The sequence below is a fragment of the Myotis davidii genome, unplaced genomic scaffold (assembly GCF_000327345.1).
Source record: "Myotis davidii unplaced genomic scaffold, ASM32734v1 scaffold187, whole genome shotgun sequence".
NCBI lineage: Eukaryota > Metazoa > Chordata > Mammalia > Chiroptera > Vespertilionidae > Myotis > Myotis davidii.
In genome coordinates this window covers 7,591,222-7,617,431 of record NW_006383018.1, presented here as the reverse complement: position 1 = coordinate 7,617,431, position 26,210 = coordinate 7,591,222, and the positions used below count along the sequence as shown (strand labels likewise).

The following is a 26,210-nucleotide window of genomic DNA, read 5'->3' as shown; positions in this document are numbered from 1 at the left end:
TCCTGCTGTAGGGCCTTTGCACTATTGTTTCTCCTATTTGAGCATTTCACATAGCTGGCTCTTTCTCTTCATAACTCTTAGCTCAGATGTTATGTCTTTAGAGAGAGAGACCATCCCTAACCACACCATTCCAACCCTACCCTATTCTCAATCATTCCATTATACTGTTTTATTGCTTTCATAGCACTATCACCATATGAAAATAATAGAGGCCTGGTGCATGAATTTGTGCACGGTTGGGATCCCTTGGCCTGGCTGGCAATCAGGGCCAATCAGGGCCTTCTTGCCCAGTCCTGATCAGGGCTGGCCAGCCAGGGGGAGGGACCGCGGGAGGTCAGCTGGTCACGGGAGGTTGGCTGTGGGAGTGCACTGACCACCAGCGGGCAGCTCCTGCATTGAGCATCTGTCCTCTGGTGGTCAGCGAGCATCATAGCAACCGGTCAACTTAGGCTTTTATATATAGAGATTTGTTTCTTTGTTTACTTGTTTATTATCTGCCTTCTCCCAGTGGGAAAAATAGTTCTTTGAGAGCAATGGTTTTGTGACTTTTATCCATCTCTAATTTCCTAGCATCTAGCAGAGTGTCTGACATATAGTGGGCACTTAACAAATATTTTTTTAATAAATAAACAACGTAAGGACTAATTGAATGAATGCATGGAGGTTGGTGAATAATGGTAAAGTTCCACATGTAACCATATTGTTGACCCACAAAACGATTCATTTAATTCAATAAACAAGTATTCAATTTCATCATTAAGAGAACTCTAAATTTGTGAAATAACTTTCCCCCTAAATTCTAATGTTTAGTAGCAATGTACCTTATTCTTACAGGTTGGTATACTTGGCTGGCCTAAGAGGTCTTAGAAGTGTTAGATCTGGTTTTCTTGAAAGTATATCTTTGTGATTAACTATTACTACATTACAGCAGGATCACAATGAATGCTATAAAAGTAAACATACTTATATGATATAAATAAACCAGAGGATATTATATCTGATGTTTCTTTTATATGCTCAGTGGATTCTGCCCAGTGACAATCAGAGTATATATACAAAAATTATTGATTGAGCTGATCTAGGTTTTACTTTTTTTTAAAAATATATTTTATTGATTTTTTACAGAGAGGAAGGGAGAGAGATAGAGAGTTAGAAACATCGATGAGAGAGAAACATCGATCAGCTGCCTCCTGCACATCTCCTACTGGGGATGTGCCCGCAACCTAGGTACATGCCCTTGACCGGAATTGAACCTGGGCCCCCTCAGTCCGCAGGCCGATGCTCTATCCACTGAGCCAAACCGGTTTCGGCTAGGTTTTACTTTTAAAGACTCATATTAATATATTAAAATAGTCTCTGAGATATAAAGGACAGCATAGGGAATATTGAAAAATATATTGTAATAATTATGTTTGTTGCTAGGTAGGTACTAGAGTAGACTTATCAGCAGGATCATTTCATAAGCTTTATAAATATCTAACCAGGAGGCTGTATAACTGAAACTAATATAATATTGAATGTCAACTGTAATTGAAAAATAAGAAAATTAAAATTAAAAAAGAGCTAAGGGGAAGGAAACATAACCCATCATTGCCTGTCACCAGATCAGCCCCTCATTATGTAATATCATTACATGTTCCATGGTCCTCGTAAGTTAATAATTAAATTAGAAATAAATGAGAGACCCAGTGTTACCCAGTTGTTATATTTTTACAACTTTGTGGTTTTAACCAGGAAGTTTAGGCCTTGGAAATGGACAGATTTTCTTGTGAGTTCATATTTGTAGAGACAACAGTAAAAGAGTAGTGCCAACACATTATCAATTCCTATTCATTGGGGTAAAGAGAATGAGCTTTTATAAGCCTTTTTTCTTCTTCTGGCATATGCAATTATAACTTTAAACAGTAGCTCTTAAATTTCAAAGTGGAAAACAGATTTCTAATCCATTAGAATATCAGTCTTCTGAAAGTTCTCCAACAGGCTTCTGTTGGTTTTTAAATGAAATCTGATGAGTCAATAGCTCCCACTGTGATTATTATACCAGTTTTAGAAAGAAATAAATCTTCCATGGACCTCAATCTGTCCTTCCTTCTTTAATTACCTTACTGTGGTGATTTCTTATAGTGAACACATTTGCTGCGTTTTCTTGCTGTGTGTATACATAAAAGATAGTGCACACAGACTCTGCCAAGATTGTGATGAATAATGTTAATATGTCTTTCAATATAGAATCTGCTTTGTTCTGCCTGTACAGAAAATAAGTTTATATTGAAGTTTTAAAATCAGAACTTCTTTCTGCTCAAAATTAAGGATACCAACCCCAATATTCAGTCTTAGCTAGTTATATAAAGTTTTATTTTGGCAATTCATTCATTATGTATTTAATGAGCATATGTAAGTATGCCAAGGCTCTGTTCTAGGTCCTTGGGATGTATCATGAGCAAAAGAAACAAAGATTTCTGTCTTTATGGAAGTTGCATTCAATTAGCAATAAATATAATAGGTACATTATATTATATGTTTGAAGATGAAAACTGCTATGGCTGAAACAGGAGAGCAGGGTTAAGGGTGTGATGAAATTTTAAGAAGGAAGGCCTCATGAGATAAGAACATATGAGCAGTGACTTGGAGGAGCGGAGGGAATGATACTTGTGGATTTCTGAGGGAAGAACAGTTCAGGCAGAGAGAGAAGCTCATACAAAGGCAATTTGATAGCAGGAGGATGCCTGGCACGTTCACCTAAGAGCAAAGAGCCTTGTGTGCTGCAGATGAGGTCAGGGAAGTAACGGCAGTGAGGTTGGAGGAGGGCCAGTTCAGGCATAGCTGTGTAGGCACTTATAAGGACTTTGGCTTTTACTCAGATTAAAGTGGGGGGCTATTTTCTGGGTTGTATCCCACAGTGTGATATGGTCTGACTTACTTTTTAAAAGAATAACTGTGACTGCTGGGCTGAGGACCAGGATAGAACGAAGAGGCTATTCAGGAATCCAGGCAATTACAAGTGGCATTTGAAAATCCAAGTTTTATAATCTAGTTCACATAATTTAACTCCCTAGGAAACGGTTTATATCTAGTGACCTGTGTCTAAAAACAGAAACATATAACAGAAAACACTCTGACAAAATTGGTGCCAGATACATAAATCTGATTGCAGTTCTACCCAGTGAATTTCAAGCTATTGGACCACACTGAACTATATTCTATATCTGGACTGTAGCACAAAAATAAAAAAAACCCCTAACCCTAGATTCAGTTTTCACTATGCATTTGGAGAAAACAAAGGTGGAATTTTCCTCTCTCTCTTTGCCTTTCTCCTTTCCTCTCGCCTAAATCTATGATAATTATATGTTGAGACATAATAGGTGAAGTTATGTGGTTTATGACATACACATATGACAAAAGTACCACTTGTTATTACCTGACTTGCCTGCCAAAGTCCAGTAAAAGAAGTGTCTGCCTTCTATTGGCCATTAGAAAACTTTCTGGTAGCTACTTCTCAATAAGCTAAACCCTCATCGATAGTAAAGATGTGGATATAAATATATTTCAAAAAATCTACTTGATAATTTAAAAAAACTTTATATATTTTTATATCAAGAAAATACATCTAAAGTGTCTTTAAATGCACCCAAAGAGATCAGCTCCAAAAATTAGCAAGGTCCCATTTGATCCGGACACCTTCTTAACCCCTCAGCTCTCAACAATCCAGTCATTCTGAAAGCCTTTCAGTTTCCTGTGAAAGCCGAGTTTCCTGACGCTGGTGCTTTAGCCTATGCTGTTCCCTCTTCTCAGATAAGTCCTTCTCACCCCCCACTTCCACTGGTTCCCTCTTACTCATATGTCAGGGCTCATATTACGTAGGTTTCCTCCAGAAGCTTTCCCTGGTCTCCTTAAACCTGTGTTTCCTTTGTGCTTTCATTACACACTGAATAATAACTCCTTTCATAGACCTTTGCACATGATATGGTGTTTGATTTCTTATCTAAACACCAAACTCTGTGAAATATATGAGATTAGCAGATGTCTTGTGTTTAGTTTTTGTTCCCTGTGAACCTAACACATGTCTTGCGTGTGTCTGGTATCCAATAAAAATGAATGAGTCCTGTCTATAGGACTCATTCACTTAGTATTTACTATCTTTCAGAGGATTCATTCAACAAATATTAGTCAGCAACTACCATGTGCTGGGCACAGTGCTAAATGCTGGGGATAGAAGTGACTATAATGGCTAAAGCACCTATACATGGAGATTAGATTCTGTGGAGTTTCCATTTACATTCCTTTAGATCCAGTTAGTAAAAAAATAAAATCAAACATACAGTGGAGGAGAAGAAAATAGGGATCTGTGGGTTGAGTCTATTGGTTCTTTACCTTGTAAAGGATAAAATGGCTTTGTGTAATATTTTAGCCAGACATTTTTTTTTACTCTGAGTGAAAGCTATAAGTCTTACATAGTCTGATTATTTAAACATCTTTATAAAGCAATTTGCTTTCCATCTGAGACATCTGATACATACATTCTCTCACATGTGACCTGAGTAGTGTAATATCTTTGTGTTGAAAGTATTGGATAAAGTGGTGTATGTCATGGAACTTGGAACCAGTAAGATTAAATCCATGTATCACAAATCAATATTATCCCATTGCTTCTGAGCCATAGAATATCTTATATAATTAAAAAGCTAATGTTCAAATTGTCCCCTTGGGAGTTCCACTGGGAGACTGGCAGTTCAATTGCTTGCTGTGTGAGCTGACCACCCGGGGGCAGCGTGGAACATGGCAGGCGACCAGTGGTGGTGCGCTGGTGGCAAGGGAAAAAGGAGGCAGGGAGGCTGGGAACCTGATTGGCCCTGATTGCTGGCCAGGCCTAGAGACCCTACCTGTGCTCGAATTTTGTGCACCAGGCCTCTAGAATATTTATAATTTACCACTTCTCATTGTATAAGATAATGTCATTGCAACCAGTCCTAGCAAGAGAAAACAAACTGACCTCAAGTTTAACCCTGGTTACTTTGCTGATGAAATCATGAACTGGAACTAAATAAAATCAGCCAATGTAAAAAGTTTCCCAGAGTAACCAACTGTGTTGATGGTAGATTCTAAAGCAGGGGTCCTCAAACTTTTTAAACAGGGAGCCAGTTGACTGTCCCTCAGACCGTTGGAGGGCCGGAATATAGTTTAAAAAAAAACTATGAACAAATTCCTATGCACACTGCACATATCTTATTTTGAAATAAAAAAACAAAACAGGAACAAATACAATATTTGTATTTGCATGTGGCCCGCAGGCCGTAGTTTGAGGACCGCTGTCCTAAAGTATGAATTAAAGGAACAAGAGACTCTGGGCAACTCTTCTCCCACTGGGAGAATCCTTTTACCACCTGCTTTCACTTTCTTTGTCAAAAATACTCCCTTATTGGCTATATTCTTTGTCCTTTAAACAATTATCTTTATTGTTAAAAATATTACAGATGTCCCCTTTTTTCCCCACTGACCCCCTTCACCCTACCACAGCTCCTCCCTTCCACCCCCCGCCACCCCACAAGGCCTTCATTGCACTATTCTACATTCCATGCTACATGTTAAAAAGTGGGATAGAAGCTCAGGCAGTGGGTAGCAGAAAATTTGGTGGTCCTTAATTAGGGATTTGGCATACTTGAAGAATGCAGTGAGTCATCAGGTGAAAGGGCTTTGTACAAAGAAGTAACCTGACATAAATCATGTTTTAAAAGGATGGTTCTGACAGTATGTAGCAAGTAGACTGTGGGGTACAAAGGCAAATAAAAAGTTGACATTGCCCTGGTCGGTTTGGCTCAGTGGATAGAGTGTTAGCCTGCAGACTGAAGGGTTTCAGGTTCGATTCTAGCCAAAGGCATATACCTGGGTTGTGGGCTCGTGCCCCAGTGGGGTGCTTGTAGGAGGCAGCCAATCAATGATTCTCATCATTGATGTTTCTATCGCTCTCCTTCTCCCTTTCTCTCTGAAATGAATAAAAATATGTTTTTTAAAAAGTTGACATAGAAAGATATTGCCAAAGTGCAGGGGAGAGGTGGTGATGGTTTAGACCAGGATAATGGTGGATATGGTAAGGGGTCGTTGGATTCTGGATTGGATGTCAGGTGTTTGATGGAGTTAAGATACTAGGATTTTGGGGGTAACCAACTAGAAGGATGGAGTTGCCATTTTCTGAGATAGGAGAGTCTAAAGGAAAATGGGGGGTGGGTTAGGTGTGCAAGAAATCAGTACATAATCTGAAATTTAGATTTGGACAGTGTAAAGCTAAACCTTCAGTGAAGCTATCAAGTAGGAATTTGGGAACAGAAACCTAGAGAACAGGAGATACAAATTTAACAATATATAGATAGTATTTAAAGTTTTATTGTGGATGAGAACATGTGGGGAGTGAATGTAGACAGAGAAGAAAAGGGATCCAAAGAATGGGCCCTGGGCCCTCTCCGTTTGGAGGATTTTATGATGAAGAGGCCATAGCAAAGGAGCCTGGGAAATAGTAGCTAGTGGGGTGGAAAACCAAGAGGAAGTGGTTCCTAGAAGCAAGGGAAGAAAGTGTTTGAAGGAGGAAGGCATGGTCTATTACTTTCAATGCTGCTGATTAGAGGAGAGCTGAAAAGTGATCATTAGACTTGACATCATGAAAGTCATTGGTGACCTTGACAAGAGCTATGTACACACACACACACACACACACACACACACACACACACAAATATGCATTCGTGCATACGTACACACATTCACACCGACAGAATAAAACCTATGAAAAAGTCTTAACAATTGATGAGTCTGGGTGAAAGAACTATGGGAAATATTTATATTATTGCTATTCTGTGAGTTTAAAAACTTTTTTCAATAAAGGTTTTTAAAAAGAGTTAATAGTGAGAAAGGAAGTGAAGACAGAACATGCAGGCAGCACTTTTGAAAAGGAGAACATGGAAATGGAATGATAGGTGAGATTAAGGGAGTTTTTATTTAAGATGGAAGACATTACGGCATCATGTAGTCCAATGGGAAAGATTTAGTAAACAAAAAAAATATTCAGATGCCAAAGAAAAAGGAGTTGCTAGAGGCATGCCTTTGATCTTTTGAATGAGAAGGGGCTTCTACTAACACCTCTCCCATCCAACACAAGAGTCTGTTCTACAACATTCTCATGGTCACCTGGCCATCCAGACTCTCCATGGACACTCCAGGGAGTGGAAGCTTTTTTTCTTTCATGTATGTTTTTTTAATAACCTTGTAACAAATTCAAGAAGCTCTGTTACTTTTTAAAATGAAAATTGCATACTTGTATTACGTCTAAATACCTCATAATCATGCAAAGTTGTGAAGGTCTCCTCTCTCCTTCAGTCCTATCCTTTAGAGGTTGTCCCTATTTGAAGTGTGGTGTGTAGCTTTAATATTTTCGATAGATGTGTAAACATGCACATATATAGCACGGCAGCCTTTAAAATCATTCCATGCAGAATTTCCCCAACTCCCCACCCCACTCCACCTGCAGTTAATAGAGCATGAATAGCCCTCCAAGTCAATACATAAAAAATGTACTATGTTTTTAACAGCCATGTAGTAATCCATACTGTGGATGTATGATAATTTATATACTTTCCTTCCTTAAATAACACTGCAGAGAACATTCTTATATTTCCTATACTTGTAGTAGTGTTTCCATTTCATGGTGTTTTGAAAGGCTTACTCTATAGCTATAATTGGTAGACTTTCTTTCTTTATATAGAACTGAAATCTGCTTACCTGTGAATTTTTCTGCTGCTACTAATCCTTTGATGTGGTTTTCTACTTTACTTTGAGCATGAGTCTAGGCTTATAAAAATTTGTAAATACTATTTCATTATAGATATATTTGTCTCTTTAACTATTAAATTTTAACTCATGTTTTCTTGCTTGAAACAAGTATGATGCAATTAAAACCTGAGTTAACTGTTAATAACTGAATTTTCTTGAAAGATATGTTTTTATAGGAGACTGTAACTTTGTGGATCTTTTTACATTTTTTTTCAATCTGGTTTTTTTTTTTTGCCTCAGAAATGCCAACTATATCTGTGTTATATAGTATTTCAAGGCCAACTCCTAATGTCGTTAAGCAGTTTATGAAGACAATCTAAAAGGGTGTTGCAGGAAAAATCAAGAGGAAAGTTTCCATTATGAGTGCTCTGCCCCTCTGAATGAGCATTTGAGTTGTCAGGAACAGTTCCTATAGTGTTAAGTTGGAAGCCATGAGGAAGGAAAACAGGGCATATAAGTGCCTGAGGTTGAGGACTGCCTATAGAAACTATTAATGATAAGACTTTACTACACTTTTATTTTCCCCAGCTTTTAAAAATTAATTAAATTTCTTTATTGTTTTAAACATATACTTGAATATATGTATCATTTCCTTTTTTAAACAAATGTATTATTTTCAACTATTGTTTTTATTTTTTATTGTGGTAAAACACTTAACATGAGATCTACCCACTTAAACTTTTAAGTGTACAGCACAGTATTGTCCACAGGAGGCATTAGGTTGTTCAGAAGATCTCTAGAACTTACTTGTCTTGCATAACTAATACATTATACCCGCTGAACAACTTCTCATTTCCCCTTCAAACCTCATTCTACTCTGCTTCTATGAGTTTGACTACTTTAGTTATCTCACCTGAGTGCAGTCGTGTAGTATTTATTGTCCTGTGACGGCTGATCTCACTTGGCACTACTATGTTCACTCAGCACTATTCACAATAGCCAAGATGTGGAAACAACCTAGTTGCCCATCGAGGGATGAGTGGATTAAGAAAATGTAGTAAACACACACAATAGAATATTATCCACCTCCCCAAAAGAAGGATATTCTGCTATATGGGAGAACATGGATCAACCTAGAAGACATTGTGCTAAGGGAAATAAGTCTGTCATACTTGTATTTAAGGAAGTCCTAGAACTTTATAAATATTACTTCTTTTTTAAAATATATTTTATTGATTTTTTACAGAGAGGAAGGGAGAGAGATAGTTAGAAACATCGATGAGAGAGAAACATCAATCAGCTGCCTCCTGCACACCTCCTACTGGGGATGTGCCCGCGACCCAGGTACATGCCCTTGACTGGAATCGAACCTGGGACCTTTCAGTCCGCAGGCCGATGCTCTATCCACTGAGCCAAACCGGTTTCGGCAAATATTACTTCTTTAATACACATAGCATATCCAGAAAGAGACCCAGAGAAAAGCTAATGCTGTGAATTCTGGAGAAAGGCATTCTCTGAGAGGGCAATTACTTGTGAGTCCTTTTTGTGCTTTTAATTCCTGATAGAGTATAACCAGTTTATAGAATGCTACAGTCCCTTCGTAGCGATAATCCTTTTTGACAGGTGATAAAACTTACAAGAAAAACACAGAGGTATATATCTTGTAATTCACATCTCAAATACAAGAATTGAAAAAGCAATATATTTTCATTATGGCTTTTAGATGTGTCAACCATAGCCCCTGAATTTCTACATGGGAGGGGCAGCAGTTGAAGTATCCAGATGGCTGGGGGCCTGATCCGGGAGAGTGTGGGCACAGCAGGTGCTCTGTTTACAGTGGGTGGGAGGTCACCAGAATGGTTGAAGGAGATCCTAGGATGAAAGGTGAGGGCAATCCAGCCCGTGGTCTGTTCTTTGGTTGCACTTCACAAGTTAACAGGCCTCACCAAATCTACTAACAGGAAGTAACTTAGGCCTAAGGGAAGACCTGGCTGAATGTCATAATAGAATATTCTTTTTGATATAATTGAACATGTAGCATGTAGCCTAACACAGTTTGCCTTTCCCCAGCCTTCATACCTCAATGTGTGACAGTTGAGACACATGCATTGTGACAGCTGGAGCTGCTGCCTTCTGCTTATGGATATGGCTGTCTGTTGTACTCTCTTGTCCATCGTAACAGAAAAGACTCCCACCATACATTCCTTCAAGGTGTTTCTCAAGTCTGAACACCCATGCCTGGGTAATTCTAATTGGAATCTTCCATTTGGCTACAAGTCCAAGGACACATGACATATATTTTGGCATATTTAGAATTTATAGGGTGTTTTTTTCCATATAAAATAACATTTACAGATTCCAGATATGGAGGCCTGTGTATCGTTGAGAGCCATTATTCAGTCAATTAAGTCAGACAGAGGAGGCTTTGCCTTTCACTGCCTTTGGAGCCTATTCTTGTGTGTTGATGAACTGATGTATGGGAAGGGAAAAAGTAATTGAAAAGCATACAACATTTCATGGAATCCTTTCATTCGGTGAATTTGTACACAGGGATTGAATATTGCACTAGGAGTCTCTGAAGCAGGATGCCCTTCTGACACTGTGGTAGCAGCTTTGGCCAGGCAGGTCGGCACCTCCCACCGTCCTCGCACCCTTGTGGCAATGCAGCCAGCAGAACACTTCTTAAATGAGTCACAGCCATTTCCTAACTGGTGGTGAAGCCTCTACCTGCTTTGTGCAGCGGTCTCTGAGGCCAGTGCCACGGGAGCTGTTAATAAAGTGGACCTGGGTTCAGCTCCAGACTCTAGGACAGAGGACCTGATTATAAATGCCTCTTTCAGTGGACCCACATCATGAAATCTCGGCTGGCACTTTCCCATGTTTCTCTATCCTGTTACCTTTTTTCAACATCGATTCCCAAAAGCTTATCATGAAATTTGTCTTGTGTGAACCAGAGAAGCACCTCTGTACCTGTGGAGGTTTGTGAGGCTAAATAAGACAATGTTTAGGGTACATTGTCTCTAGTGAACTTCTACTAGAACTTCTTCTATTATACTAAAATAATAGCCAGCCTCTACATCTACTCTCTCTAGCTCTGTATGATATGCAGGCCCTGAAACAGGAACCTCAGGAGGTAGAAAGAGAAATAAGACAAAGTGCCTCTACTTGGGGAGTTTAAGATAAATAGGACAGGAAGAACATGAGCATCCACACCTACAGGAGAGGTAGGGTTGATACATGGGCGTTAGTCTTGGTGGGGCAACGCAATTCAGGGAAGGCCCCTTGGATGGGTTTGGTGGCTGGGACTTGGCAAAATTTCAAGCCTGGAGGACTGAGATATGAGTGAAAGAGGGAAAGCCAGGAAGAGAAGTAGATGTGGCTGCATATAATTTCTGTATCTGATAGATTTGGTTCTGAAATGGCTAACAAGTAGAAAGGTCTAGAAAGCAGGCATAAGTTAGGCCTGGAGCTTAGGGACTGGGATAAGACTTCTATGTACAGCCAGGCAGCAAAGGGAACATTCTCCCGTCTCTAGCAGAGGCAGCTGCCATAAAGCCAACCTTGTCACTTTCTATTTATCATTTATTATGCAAGCATATTCAAATGTCATGCAAGATATTCATGAAATTTGGCGGGTTTTACAGAAGGCTATTTAGGCCGAAGGGAAGGACAAGATTTATACAACTAAATCCAACTGGTAAAGTCCCTAGAAGCCATGCTAGTTTTTGCACTGTGATCTATGAATGGATCTCATTCTAACATGTATACTACTAAGGATCATTTTATTGTCAGACACAGGACTAAATTCTGTGAGTTGGACAGCAAATCATAACAGTGAGCATGTGTCCACAGAGCAATCAAACAGTCCACGAGGTGGCTCTGCTGCTAAGATTATTTGCAAATATTTGTGTGCTACTTGCTCAATTGGTTTATTATGTGAAGTAGATATAAACAGAAAAATGAACGCAGGGACTAAACGTTTAAGAAAAATGATAGGGGAAAATATGCCCAAATCGAGCACTTTTGGCTATGACTGTTGTGAGCTAGGCTTGGTCAATTTGGACATTTACAATTTTCCAGATTCTTTTTTCATGCCATCAGTAGCCCCTGAAGATTAAAAGTCAGTAGGAGTTACCGCCTAGAAAACCTGGCTATTAGGTGGCATGTTTTATTTAAAGCAAGTGTCAGGCAGAATTCTACCCTATATTCAGCTACTTATTAACATGCATACCAAAAAAACATGTAGTGAAAGTTTGGTCCAAGTTCCAAATCTTCATCTTTTTAAGCACTCTGACAAGCACTTTGCATAAAATGATCACTCTGAGGCAAATATAACAATATTCTCATACTGGGACCAGTTAACCTGTCAGGTCAGGCGAAGGGATTCTTCAAGGAGGCACCTGTTCTGAATGAGTTGTCAAATTAGGCTGCTCTACCAAAACTATCTGTCTGGTGGGCCCACTCCATTCACACAAGAGGTGAGGTTCTGTACATTTCTAGCCACCACGTGTCTTGAATCCCTCATATTCCCCCAAGGATAAGTTGTTTTTATCATCCCTCTGGAGCAAATTGAGATAGTAATAGTTGAAGCACATGTCTTTGAAGTGTGGACCATTGATTATGGTACTTCAAATGTTAGGTCAGCACTCTTAGAGTGTAAATTAAATTAACTTGCACACACACACACACATTAATGATACTGTCTAAACTGAAACATATTAAGGTAAATTACAGAAAATATAAAAAATTTTTTACTCATGAATAGATTAAAAAGAAACCATCAGGGGCTAGATCAGCGGTTCTCAACCTGTGGGTTGCGACCCCTTTGGCGGTCGAACGACCCTTTCACAGGGGTTGCCTAAGATCATCCTGCATATCAGATATTAATATTACGATTCATAACAATAGCAACATTACAGTTATGAAGTAGCAACGAAAATAATTTTATGGTTGGTCACAACATGAGGAACTATATTTAAAGGGCCAGAAGGTTGAGAACCACTGGGCTAGATAATGTCCCCAGAGATGGCCATGTCCAAATCACTCGATTAGGCTGATTGACTGGACAAGAATTAGACTGTCCTAGTCCCCATTAGTGGAATGTTAACCTATCAAAATGGGATATTAGGTTAGAAGAATTCAATTCCACAAAGGAAAGGATTTTAGGAAACTGGAAGCTCTTGATTGATTTTCAGGCCAGAGATGAGGAAGCTGCCTGGCTTCCACTCTAGGGCGAGGTAGAAGTGAGAAATAAAATCAGCAGAGCCTTTGGGGGAACTGTCAGCTTCACATTGGAAGAGAATTACTGGTCAAAGCACGGCTGTGAAATCAGCTACAATTCAAGGTGACTGGAAAGAATTGCTAAAGCCTCAGCTTTATCATTTATATACTCTTTTCCAGGGTCTTGTAGAAATTGAATAAGAATACGTCTAGCTCTGTTATTACCTGGCTCAGCCCTTCACACGTCGGCACACAATACGTGGCAGTTGTTAGTTACAAGAGGAGACTATTATGATCATAACTTCAGGGAGGAGATAAAGTCCAAAATGCCAGACTATCCAGTTGTTCTAAGGGTCTCTGGGTCACCGTCATCTATGTGTACAATGATGTGTACTCCATAGGCCACTTGGAAAATACCATTTTCCTTTTAAAGTGAACAAGCTGTGCCCAGGAAGCATAAGAAAATAATCCCTTTCAATACAGAATGGTTCCTGGATTCCAGGCCAAATACTGTGACTGTTCAAGGCAGGTCACTGAGATTTGCTGACTACTATTTACCCACTGAATCAACATCTTAGTACAACACTGGCTTCTTTCTTCAAGCTGGCAGCAGGCTGACTGGATAACCGTTGACTTCCTACTTTCAAGCTTTATAATTCCCCTGGCTTCTAATTAGCAATACACTAATCACCATCAGAAACAAAGAAAGGCAAACAAGAGGAGAAGCTGAAGAAAGAATGGTAAATTGATTTATTCTGGGATGTCTTGGGAGACACTACTAAATGATAGGATGGGTTTAGACGTTTAATATGTTTGCACAATTGCATCCTGCAAAGAAAATTCAGTGAAAAAGTAAAATGCTTCCTCATCTCATAGCTTCTACTGCAAGAGCTCAACACCTAGAATGTTCCAGCTGACCTTTGACTGAAGGTTAGCCAGAAGTTTCCTTTGTTTTCAGTAAGTAACCAGGCCTCTGCATTTTCTCAGACAAGACCATAAATCTTGATAGAAAACAAAGCCAGGCTTCTGGCTGAGCTGAAATACTGGAGATACCTTTTCTAATTTTGACTTTAGCCCTTTTTCTTTTAGCAAGAAAAGAAAAGTGATAAGGTAGAAAGCAGATCAACAGTAAAAGGAAAAGGATGTAAAGATATATTAAAAAATAGAATGGTAACGTATTTTTACTGAAGTGAGCCCAAGTTTGGGCCAAAATCTCATTTAGGTATCATAATTGGGTTTTATTTCTTACCATCCACATTTTAGACTGAGCCAATAAGCAAGTGCTGAAATCCTAGAAGACATCATAAAATTTTTCCCCAATAGTAGATTCCTAGAACTCTCCTGTAAATGTGCAATGAGTTGTCTCTATGTCCTAAATAATTCTCTCTATTATTACCTATGAGATGACAGAGGGGACTTCAGAGGCATTAACTTGAACAGGAAGGGAAAGTGATAGCTGAGGGCTCCCTTTCGGGCTGTGCAGTCCAGGTGTCCCACTCTCTCGATTAGCTTTTATATCATCCCCACAGATAAAGTCACAGGATGTTAGAAGTTAACCAATATCAAGCTTATAAACTGCCTGTGTCCAAGTGAGGCAATGCTACTGATGGTTTAAAAGGTTGAACTGATCTTGGTATGAGTATAAGTCCTGGAGCAACAGGTTTCTGGCAACCCTGTGGGTCTCTTGAATTTAAAGAGCAGAAGTTGTCTCCGGGTAGGGAGAACCCCACAACTGTGTCTTTGCTTTAGGTCTCTTGGAATTCTTTCAGCCTATGGGTTCCCAAACTTTGGGTTGGTAAAATACCTGTATACTCATATACTTCAGCTCCTCTAGCACTGATAGATGATATATTTTTGCAATCATTCAGTGCATTCATTCATTCATTTTATATATCATTTTAATCGTCACCTGAGGATATTGATTTCTGGAAAGAGAGAGAAACATTAATCAGTTGCTTCTTACACATACCCTGACCAGGGATCAAACCCACAGTCTAGATAAATGCCTTGACTAGCAATTGAACCCTCAACCTTTATTTTATTTTTTTTGGTTTATGGGGCAACTCCAACCAGCTTAACCCACTCAGTCAGGGCTATTTTAATTTTTAACTTTTATTTTAAAACTAGAGGCCCAGTACATGAAAATCGTGCACTGGGGGTGGAGGGGTTCTTCAGCCTGGTCTGTGCCTTCTCGCAGTCAGGGAGCCTTTGGGGGGATGTCTGACTGAAAGCTTAGGCCTGGTCCTGCTGCACTCACCAGCCATGAATCCAGCTTCTGGATGAGGGGCGCTCCCCCTGTGGGAGCACAATGACCATCAGGGGACAGCTCCTGCGTTGAGCATCTGCCTCCTGGTGGTCAGTGTGCATCATAGCAACCGGTTATTCCACCATTCAGTCAATTTACATGTTAGCCTTTTATTATATAGGATAATTTCAGACTTAAAAAAAGTTGCAAAGATAGTACAAAAACTTAATTCCCATACACCCTTTATCCAGATTTCCTAAATGTTAACATACCACATTTGTTTTATCAAACTCTGTATGCAAATGTAAACACACAATTATTATTTATCTGAAACACCTGAGAGTAAGTTGCAGATATGATATCCCTTTAACCCTAAGTATTTTATACTTTTCATGCAATAAGCATGTTCTTTTATGTAACACAGTAAAATTAAAACCATCAGAAAATTTTTACAGTCATGTGTTGCTTAATGATGGCTATGTGTTCTAAGAAATATATCATTGGGTGATTATATCATTGTGGGAGTACCACAGAATGCACTTACAGAAACCTAGACGGTATAGCCTACTATACACCTAGGCTACATGGCATAGCCTATTGCTCCTAGGCTACAAACCTGTACAGCACATTACTCTACTGTATACTGTGGGTAATTATAACACAATGGTAAATATTTATGTATCAAAACATCTACATATAAAAAAAGTCCCGTATAAATATGGTATAAAGGCACCTGTATAGGGCACTTAACATGGGTGTAGCTTGCTGGACTGGAAGCTTCTCTGGGTGAGTCAGTGAGTGAGTGGTAAGTGAATGTGAAGGTCTAGGACGTTGCTGTCCACAACTGTAGACTTTATAAGCTCTGCCCCACAAGCCCTTTTCCTGCTTCCTTCTAAGAGGGTCAGAAATAAAATAGCAAAGCTGTCAGTGCTACTCCATGAACAGGGGTATGGGCTGGGATGATTGGAAATAGTGAGGAGAAACTGGGTGTATTATGTGTAGATCACCCAACAGTTACTGTCAGCGGGGAGTGAAAAGTGGCCTGAGGATCAGTAGGAATAAGAAATCAAGATGGAGACATGAAGGATCATAGGGGCTTGTCATGGCCATGTGGTCTGGTTATTGATGTTGGAGTAGTGGTCAGATTAAGGAACTTTGTGGTAATCATAATAAAGAGGGTAGTTAACATGGAGAGGAGGTAGAACTGAGGGCTCAATATTTGAGATAGGAAATTTGTTTTTGGTTCCATTGACCCGCTCTGGGACAAAGAGCTCTCTCTGGCATGGAATAGATGGAAGAAATAACACTTATGAATGCTTTACAACCTTACAACCCAAAATACAGGGACGGGCTCTACATGACCACAGAAAGCTTTTACCACAGTGTCAGTGGCACTTAATTCTCGTTAAGGTAGCTCTTGTGGATCTGTGTTCTTGTACAGGATCAACAAGATTTTACATGGTCTCATCACACTAGACCTGGAGGGTTGTAGCACCCTCTGAATATATGGCACTAGGAGGACAGGCTTCTCACACTGAAATGGGTCAGTAGCTGACTGCTTGGGATGTAATCTGTGCACCCAAAACTAAGGTGCAGTGAGTGAGAGGGAATCTATTCCCAAACTCCACAGATATTGCTCCCAAGAGAGAAAAAAGTCCTCATGCACAACACATCCTTCTGTTTCTTACAGGAAATTCAGCTCCATTAGAATCTTATGGGACCACCACAGAATGCGCGGTCTGTCATTGATGGAAACATTGCTTAGTGGTGCATGGACTGTGTTGATCTATTGCTAATTAATCTATAGACCTTATTCAGTTTGCCAAGTGTTCTGTTAATTCTTTTTAATTGAAAAAAAAAATCCATTTTTTAGCAAAGGATTAAATACAGAAAATGCGCCCTTTTAAGTACATACAGTTCCATGAGTTCCAGCAAATGCTTAGGGGACCTCTAATGGTCTGGGCTGAGGATGGTTTCCCGACCCTCCGCAAGGAATAAGGCATCTCTAAAAGAGTGGGCCCAGGATGCATATCTGCAGGATTTATTCTATTTTCTTCTTCCAGCTGCCACAGGTTGTCATCTGTGCTCTGAAAATGACAGTGTTTGCTGTGCTTACCCCAGCAGCTTAAGATTGTTGTCCCATAGAGAGCTTTGTGCTTTTCCCTGGAGGACAGCTGCTGCCCTCTGCTCCGCCTGCACCACTGGGAGCTTCAGGACCTGCCCTGCCTCAGTCTTTCTCTTGAGCATTGGCGAGGTCCCCAGAGAAAAGCCTGAGAGGGGATATGAATTTCCCTTGTGCCTGAAGCTCCTAGGGGTTCTCCCCTCTTACACTAGCTACATTCAACCTTTAGTGATTTGTTAAAAATGTTAGTTGCATTCGTTTTAGCAGGGTGTGTGACAGCTGGTGTTTCCGGCAGGAAATGAGTGGCAGTGTCCTACCTCTCCCTGGAGGAGCCTGTGTCCTTAGACTTAGAGTTAGTTGGTTGCCTTACAAACACAGCTCTATGACAGATTCATGGAAAGTTGTGATTTCATAGATTCGTTGGCATTTTCTGTTATTTTAAGAATGAAAGTGGCCTATTTCTGGTTTTATACCTCCTAACTAGAAGACCAACATCTATTTTATATTTTTTGATCATCTGTGAATTTTATCTTACTGAGAAAACATTTGGAAAGAAAAACTATTATTTCCTGACATATCAGTAATGAAAAAAAATCTATTAAAATAGTCAGGTAGTTGGGCATTCTCCTTGGAAAGTTCTCTCCCAGAGAACAGGCAATCATATGAAAAATTAAAAAGATTGTGTCTTTAAACAGGAAAGATCCAAGAGTAAGAAGCTGGCTGACATTTAGAAGTAATTATATCTTCAGATAGACAGGTTCTTTCCTGCAGTTGCTTCTGACTCATGCAGAAATCATTGTATGTCATTTTCCTGACCCTTGTAAGGAAAAAAAATCTGATTGGATAGCATTCACCTCTGCAGAGCTGAGGCATGGACTTACTTGCTAAAGGCTTTTAGCTAGAGAGTCTGTTCTGAAAATTATATAAAGCCTGAAAGTATTTTGAAGGTGAACTGGTGATTAAACAACAGAGAAAAAGCCTCTATTATAGGGAAACCCAGCTGCCTGGAATAGTTGCAGTGTTCACAATCCTATATAATAAAAGGGTAATATGCAAATTGACCCTAACTGTGGAATGACCAGGAATGACTGGTCGCTATGATGTGCACTGACCACCAGGGGGCAGATGCTCAATGCAGGAGCTACCCCCTGGTGGTCAGTGCGCTCCCACAGGGGGAGCTCCGCTCAGCCACGAGCCTGGCTAACGTCTGTCCTACTGCAGCTTGTTGGATATCCCCCAAGGGTTCCTGGGCTGCCAGAGGGATGTCTGACTGCCAGCTTAGGCCCGATGCCCTGGGGAACGGGCCTAAGCTGGCAGGTGGACATTCCCTGAGGGGTCCTGGACTGCGAGAGGGCCACAGACTGGCCTGAGGGACACCCTCCGAGTGCATGGATTTTCATGCACCGGGCCTCTAGTTATATATAAAATGTCTATACTATGAAGTAATGCAAAATAAATTCCTAAACATGATGCTGATCCTAACATGATAATTGGCTACTGGGAGGTTTTCCCCTCGAGGCACCTCAATGAAGCCACAGCAGCTTTTAACTTTGTTAGGAAGTTGTGTCATTTTTTAAAAGCAGCTAGTCAGTCATAAACATTTATTGAACATTTTCCATATCAGCTAATGTAGGAATCTGAAAGACTGTAAAAGAAATAATTATGCTGAATAATTGCCAGAGAGTATTGGTTCCTTTCTGGACCTACTTTGGCTAAATATATAATTCCCAGTGAAAATTCACCGTCACACAACAATCCCAGCTCCTGTGACTGTCACACTATTCTGGCCTTTGGGGTGGGGACAAAGCCAAGCATCGGTGTCCTTTTAGTGTTCTCCCATGAACCTCTAGTCTCCCCTACACTTGGCTAGGAACCCTCCTGACCCCTCGACCAGTGGCCTCATGCATCTACTTGACAACCCCAAACTACCTTGTAACCAGGTACATGGTTAAATGAAGAAGTCCTCAGTCACCTACACACACACACACACAAAACCTGAGAAAACTAATTTATGTCAAAGTATCATTTCCTGATACATCTTTGTTAAGGGGATAGCTTTCTTATACTTAAATTTTTTTTTATTTAATTAGAAGAGAGAATGGGAGACTCAGGAAGGTATTCTTCCACTGTCTTCATACCACTCTGTGGACTGGCCAACTTGTCTGTATGTAGAATGATGCATATCAATTTCACAGACAGGTTTCCTCTCTCCTTTGGGAAATGGGACTGGATTCATGGGGGTTTCAAGAGTATCTGTACTATTTCATTTTTTAATATAATGGTGTGTAGATGAATGTTTATCTTTTTCCCTGTGAATTGTGTGTGTCTACAATATTTCATTATTACATTTTAAAAAAAGGATTTTATTGACTTTAAAAGCTTGAAAGCTGCATGAACTAGAAAAGGAGGCTCAGGAATACTGATACTTAAAGTCACACTGGTCTCCAACAGTATGGTCATTATCAGAGTGAAAGGGGGTTGGGGGAGGTAAAATAGAGTAAAGCAGGAATAAATGGTGATGGAAGGAGACTTGACTTAGGATGGCGAACACACAATACAATATGCAGATGATGTATTATAGAATTGTGCCCCTGAAACCTATGTAATTTTATTAACCAATGTCACCCCAATAAATTCAATTTAAAAAGAATTACAGCAGTCTCCAAGCAAGCCTCTGTGGTCCTTTTTAGCAGTGGCTTCTAGAACCCATCCTGCCTCCTGGAGTAGTGGCTCTCAAGCCTCTGCAAGCCTATAACAAAATGCATATTTGACCCCTACCCCCGCCTTGATTCTCATTTAGTTAGTCTTTTTATTAAGCATGCCAGTGATCCTAGTGTAATACCTTTGAGAAAGATGCTGAAGGTAAGCAAGCAAATCAGATCCCAGGAGCCCATGGTCCTTCAGACCTTTGCCACAGACTGATGGCTAATAATGGTCTAGAGCAGCGGTTCTCAACCTTCTGGCCCTTTAAATTCAGCTCCTCATGTTGTGACACAACCATACAATTATTTTAATTGCTACTTCATAACTGTAATGTTGCTACTGTTATGAATCATAATGTAAATATCTGATATGCAGGATGATCTTAGGTGACCCCTGTGAAAGGGTCATTCGACCATCAAAGGGGTCGCGACCCACAGGTTGAGAACCGCTGGTCTAGAGAGACGTACAGGTTGCATATAGGATCCAAGCAGCATCAGTATGATGATTCTTCTCATTAGTGATTATTACTGTGTCATGATCAACATCATGAAAACGCTTTAAACCTGGGTGACTTAAGTGGAGGGGCAGGTAGGGGAGCAGGAGAAAATGTTAAGATATGCTGGGGAAATTTAAAAACAACTCCTGAAATGAAGACATTATAATTTTTCAAATTAAGGGGCACTAAATTTAGATAAATAGATTCATGTTGTTACAAATTATCAGGGAAAATGAACAGGAACATCCCTTTCTCATATTGTGTGTAGGGGGAGCAAGGACCTCAAGGCTTTCCAGGACCAAAGGGCATGGCAGGCCGTGGCTTCCCTGGCCAGAAGGTAAGCATTTCAGACCTTAAAAAATCTCAACTGCTTAACTTGAACTTGAAGAGCTCTCATATACTTGTTACTCTTCTCCTTACAAATTCTCAGGGGGAAGAATCCATTTGAAAGTAAATCCTTATGTATTTCCTTTCCTAACTTACAAACATGTTTACTTTATAAAATCTCATTTCCTTCATTCTTCAAAGCCAGCTGATAAAAGAATAAACCCTTACAGCATAGCATGTAGAAGATACTAGATAACTCAGGTGTAAAATTATATAATAGCTGGTCTCCAGAGGCCAGTGAGCTGAGCCAATGGTATCTCAAGGTCTCCTCACTTTGAGAGCTCTGGTTCATGATGAATTAGATTATGGTACCTGGGGGGTGGGTGTAAATAAAATTCCCCCATTTTTCTCCTATCAGGCATCTGTAGTTATAAATAAACAGAATTTCAGAGTTTTTATTATTTGGCTTTAATATTCACATTTTAAACTTCTCTTTTCACTATATTTTAAAGGGAGAGCACGGAGAACGGGGCGATGTGGGGAAAAAAGGCAATAAAGGGGAAATTGGAGAGCCCGGATCACCAGGAACACAGGCAAGAAGTGATTTTTAAAGTCTTACTGTAATTATATAGGCTAACTACATAGTTCCTATGTTGACTCTTATTCTTTTTCTACTAAGCAGGGGTTACAAGGACCAAAAGGAGAGCAAGGCCTTACAGTGAGTACCAATCCTAGAGGCTAATTGAGGGTTTGTGCTTGCAAAATTATTACATTCAGGTTTTAGCTTTAGAACTATGAGTTCTTTTGATGCAGAGTTCCCATTGCTGTTTAAATGACGGCACTGCTAACAACCCCAGTGTTGACATAGATGCACGAGGTAACTGAATCTGAATGTGAAGGAGAAATATCACCCAGCAACCCTCACCTGGCCTCGTGATGGAGACCTGTGACTGCTCCCCCCGATCCCTGGAAGATGAATGTTAACAAGGAAGATAGCTGTTTACAAGAAGCCAAATGACCAAATGACTTTTCATTATACACGATTCTTCACATTTCAGAACGGGGGCTCTTTTTTCCTCCGCCAATTTCTTTAGGAAGTGCTCTGAGAAGAAGGGCAATCACAGTATTTTTATGTACTGATTCACGAATTCAAATATTTGTGAAGTATCTACAAACTGTTCCCTACTCGTCTCCCTACACCACTGAAACAAAAAAGCAACTCTTTAAAGTCCCACAGGGTGGAAATATTCCAGAATTTTTTACAGCAAATTCTAATTCTTCCTTTCTGAATTGAAAGCCCCATATCTTCTGGAGTAGAGAAGAAATAGGGACTTTGTCTTTTTTCCCTTTTTGATTTTTTTTTTTTTTTTTTTTTTTTTTTTTTTTTGGTGGATCATGGTCTGGGAATGCTGATCCTAGGTACTGTGCTGGGAAAAACCAGGTGTGACGGGGATGGGAGGTCTGGTAGTAAAGGTGAGAGATGAGAGCTGGTTATGTGACAAACAGAACGGCACTTGTTTTTTTTTATGGCCCATCTGCCTTTATCTTATCATTCTTCCCCACCACAAGTCAGCCCCCTCTCGTGCCCAAGATGTTTATGGTGGGTGAAACAGCTGCATATGCAGCAATTCCTCCCCAAAAGTAGCAGGGGAGAGTGTATGGAAAATGCCCAGAGGAATGGTCCCCATAGGTTTATACCTCCCTCCTGTTCCAACATGGGGAGGGGAACTGGTTTCCTTCATCCATTCATTTGTTCATTCACTTCACCAACATGTCTTGGGTATGTACTCCAGATCAGGCTCTGAGAGAGACAGGGGGAGAAAAGCAGAGAATAAGAGACTATATCTCTGCACTCAAGGAGCTCACAGCCCAGTAGAGAGAAAGACAGACAAAGAATGTTCACCTAAAGTTTGGTAAATGCTGTGATAGAAGTAGGTATGTGGGTCTGGAGCAGACAAAATGATCTCTGATGATGTTTGCATGCAGGATGGGTTTTTATCTCTTAAACAGAAGGTTTTTAAATAAGAGGCAGAGATCTTAGAAATGGAGATATGATTCTTCTGACTTTGACTTTCTGGATTCTAGAAAAAGGGACTAGCAGGAAGGGATGAGTGAAAAAAGAGAGGATTTGTATTCAATAAAAATCTGGAATGTGACCTGGACCATGTTAGGCTCCTTCATATCAGTAGCATCCTTACCCAGGACTGTAGGGTGCCTGGGGCCCATGCTTTGAGGCCCACCTCTGCACCTCCAGCCCTTCTCTAGCTACAATCTTTCCCCCAGGGGAGGAGTCCTCATGGCCAATGGGCGCAACCACCTTGAGCACTTGCCTCCTCTGTACTACACTCTGGATACACAGGGTTCCCAGAATTGCTTGCTCAAATGGCCCCGTTGGTGAGCTGGTGGCACTGGCCTGTATGCATGGGCCGACCCAAGAGGGGATTTGAGCAGAGCTTGGAAGTGAGGACTGTGTTCACCCCATGAATGCTAGCCATGCCCCTTGCAGCATAGGACTAGTGAAGATGGGGTGCAATAAGAAGGTGTCATTCTATGGGCCACAACCCTCTCTTGCCCAAGACTCCACATTTCCACATGTCAGCTCCATGAGGAAGGTAGTAGTAGTATCTCCCTTTACATGAAGACATGCTAAGTCAGACAGAAAGCTTGAGCAGTAGGCAGGAAATCATCTTGCTAGCAAGCAGCAGAGCCCTTATAGGCAGATAGGGTTGTCTGATGCCAAATGCAGGCTGCTCCCCCATGATAGCTGTTCTTGGCAGGCCCCTTTCCTCTCCCCGCCCCTATTCTCTCCTGATCAAATATATTCCCAAACAGTTATCAGTTACCTAGTCATTAGAGACTAACAAACTCCTCTTTTAAGGGGCTGATACCATTGATGGAGTTCAATGTTTTCATCTTTATGCCAAATTGCTTCAACAAGACTGTTTCTCTGCTTGTTCCTTGCCCGAGCTGGTTTGGCTCAGTGGATAGAGCGGTGGCTTGCAGACTGAAGGGCCCGGGTTTGATTCCAGTCAAGGGCACATGCCCAGGTTGTGGGCTTCATCCCAGTGGGGGTGTGCAGGAGACAGACAATCAATGATTCTCTCTCATCATTGATGTTTCTATCTCTCCCTCTCCCTTCCTCTCTGAAATCAATAAAAAAATATATACTTAAAAAATGATCTCCTTTTAAAATAAAAGTGTAATCAGATCACTTCTCTGCTTAAGGCCATATATCTTCTCATTGGCCAGGGTATAGTCCACTCTGCAACATGACACAAAGATCTTTTAGAGTTCATCTGTCTTCCATATCTCCTATTATCCTTTCTGCCACATACCCTGGGTCATAAGTTTACTCAAGGACTGTAATGCACTGTGCTTTGTGTGCTTTGTCCCCTGCCTGGAACACTCCTCTTCCCCACATCTCACATCGCATCCTAATCTGGTCAGAGTCTTCCTCCCTGGACCACAGTTTCACTCCCCATTCTCCCAGCCCTAGAATTCCCTGCAGGCCACAGTTTCACCCCCACTCTCCCAGCTCTAGAATTCCCTGCAGACCAGCCCTAGAATTCCCCCAGACCAATTCCTTGGTCAATCTAACAGCATAGTACTTACAAAAGTATTTGTTTGCCTGCTTGTTACTTGACTATGAATCTTTTGAGGGGTATAAATTTGATGCCTTCATCATTGGCAACAAATAATCAAAGTAGTTATTAGCAATTTTAGTGGAAGGGATGAAACCATTCCAGTCACATAAAAGCAAAGAAATGAGAAAAAAAATGATATGCACATATGATTACTTAAAGCATTTCAGATCTGGTTATCCAATAAAAGCCCACTGAAAATAATTAAAATGCAATTTTGATATAAAAATCATTCTTACAAGTAAATAAAAGAAAAATATTCTAACAAAAAATGGACAAAGAATATATAAAGGCTGTGCACAGAGAACACAACTTGGAAACATGTGTATAAATAAAATTTAGCCTCACTAATAATTGAATAAGTATAATTTAAAACAATGAAGAAGAGATAAACCAAAGGACATATATACTTATATACATAGCCCATAGACAAGTGCAATAGGGTAGTGAAGACCTATGGGGCAGGGAGTATGAAGGGGCTGGGAGGAGGGGGATAGGAGGCGGATAAAAGGGGGAAAATGGGAGATATCTGTAATACTAACAATAAAAAATATATTAGAAAATAAATAAAACAATGAGATAGTTTGCTCTATTAAATGCCAAAGATTATGCAATAATAATAATAATAACCAGTATTGTGTGTCTAAAATAAACAGGTTTTGGCAGGGCAATTTGGCAGAATGCATCAAGAGCCTTAAAATGGCCATGCATTTGATGTCAATAATCAAGTAATATGGAAATTAACTATGATATCACATTAAATGAAAAACTATAATTATAAAACTTGGTATATAGTATTCATTTATAAAAAATTAAACATAAATATATACATTTCCCCTTTCTAGACCCATCCTAATTTCAGATTTCTTAAATGCCTCAGTAAATGTAAAAAAGCAAGACAAGGCCTGAAAAAAAAATAACTGCTGACTTTCTCATTTTTATATAATCCTATGTAATAAAAGAGAAACATGGTAATTGGCGTACGACTGCTACCCTTCCCATTGGCTAATCAGGGTGATATGCAAATTAACTGCCAGCCAAGATGGCAGCCGGCAGCCAGGCAGCTTAAAGCAAACATGAGGCTTGCTTGCTTCAGTGACGGAGGAATCCAATGTTCCCCGCCTGCCCCTGCAGGCCTCTGAGCTGCAACTATGTTACAAATATAGAAGCTAAACAAAACCCCAGAAACCTGCTCTAGTCGGCCGGGCTTCAGCCAACAGGATCGCAACATTCTTTCAAATTCAGAAGGTAAGCAAAGGCCAGAAACCTGCTTTCAGCAGCAGAGGCCTAAGAGCTGGAGCCAAGCCTCAAAGCTAAAGCTGGCCCAGAATAAAAAAAAGAAAAAAAGGAGTGGTTGGGAGCTTCAGTCACCCGCCAGCCTGAAAACAGCCCTCAGCCCCTCACCCAGACTGGCCAGGCACCCCAGTGGGGACCCCCACCCTGATCCAGGAACCCCTCAGGGCAAACCAGCCGGCCCCCAACCGTGCACCAGGCCTCTATCCTATATAGTAAAAGGGTAATATGCCTCCCAGCACCGGGATCAGCGTGACAGGGGGCAGCGCCCAAACAACCTGATCACCCTACTGCTGTGTGTGTGACAGGGGGCGGGGCCACAACCTCCCTATCGGCCCTGCTCTGTTCGTGACAGGGGAAGGCGACCCAACCCCCTGATCAGCCCTGCTCTGTGCCTGATACGGG

General features: G+C 40.5%; 1 protein-coding gene across 1 annotated transcript in view; it reads left to right on the top strand.

Moving 5' to 3' along the window:
* Window positions 1–26,210, top strand: part of COL28A1 (collagen type XXVIII alpha 1) — a 139,266-nt gene that overhangs the window by 95,539 nt on the left and 17,517 nt on the right. Inside the window, exons 27-29 of the mRNA XM_015558260.1 lie at window positions 20,813–20,881; window positions 21,384–21,464; window positions 21,554–21,589. Coding sequence (XP_015413746.1) covers window positions 20,813–20,881; window positions 21,384–21,464; window positions 21,554–21,589 — 186 coding nt within the window. The remainder of the gene's footprint in view (window positions 1–20,812; window positions 20,882–21,383; window positions 21,465–21,553; window positions 21,590–26,210) is intronic.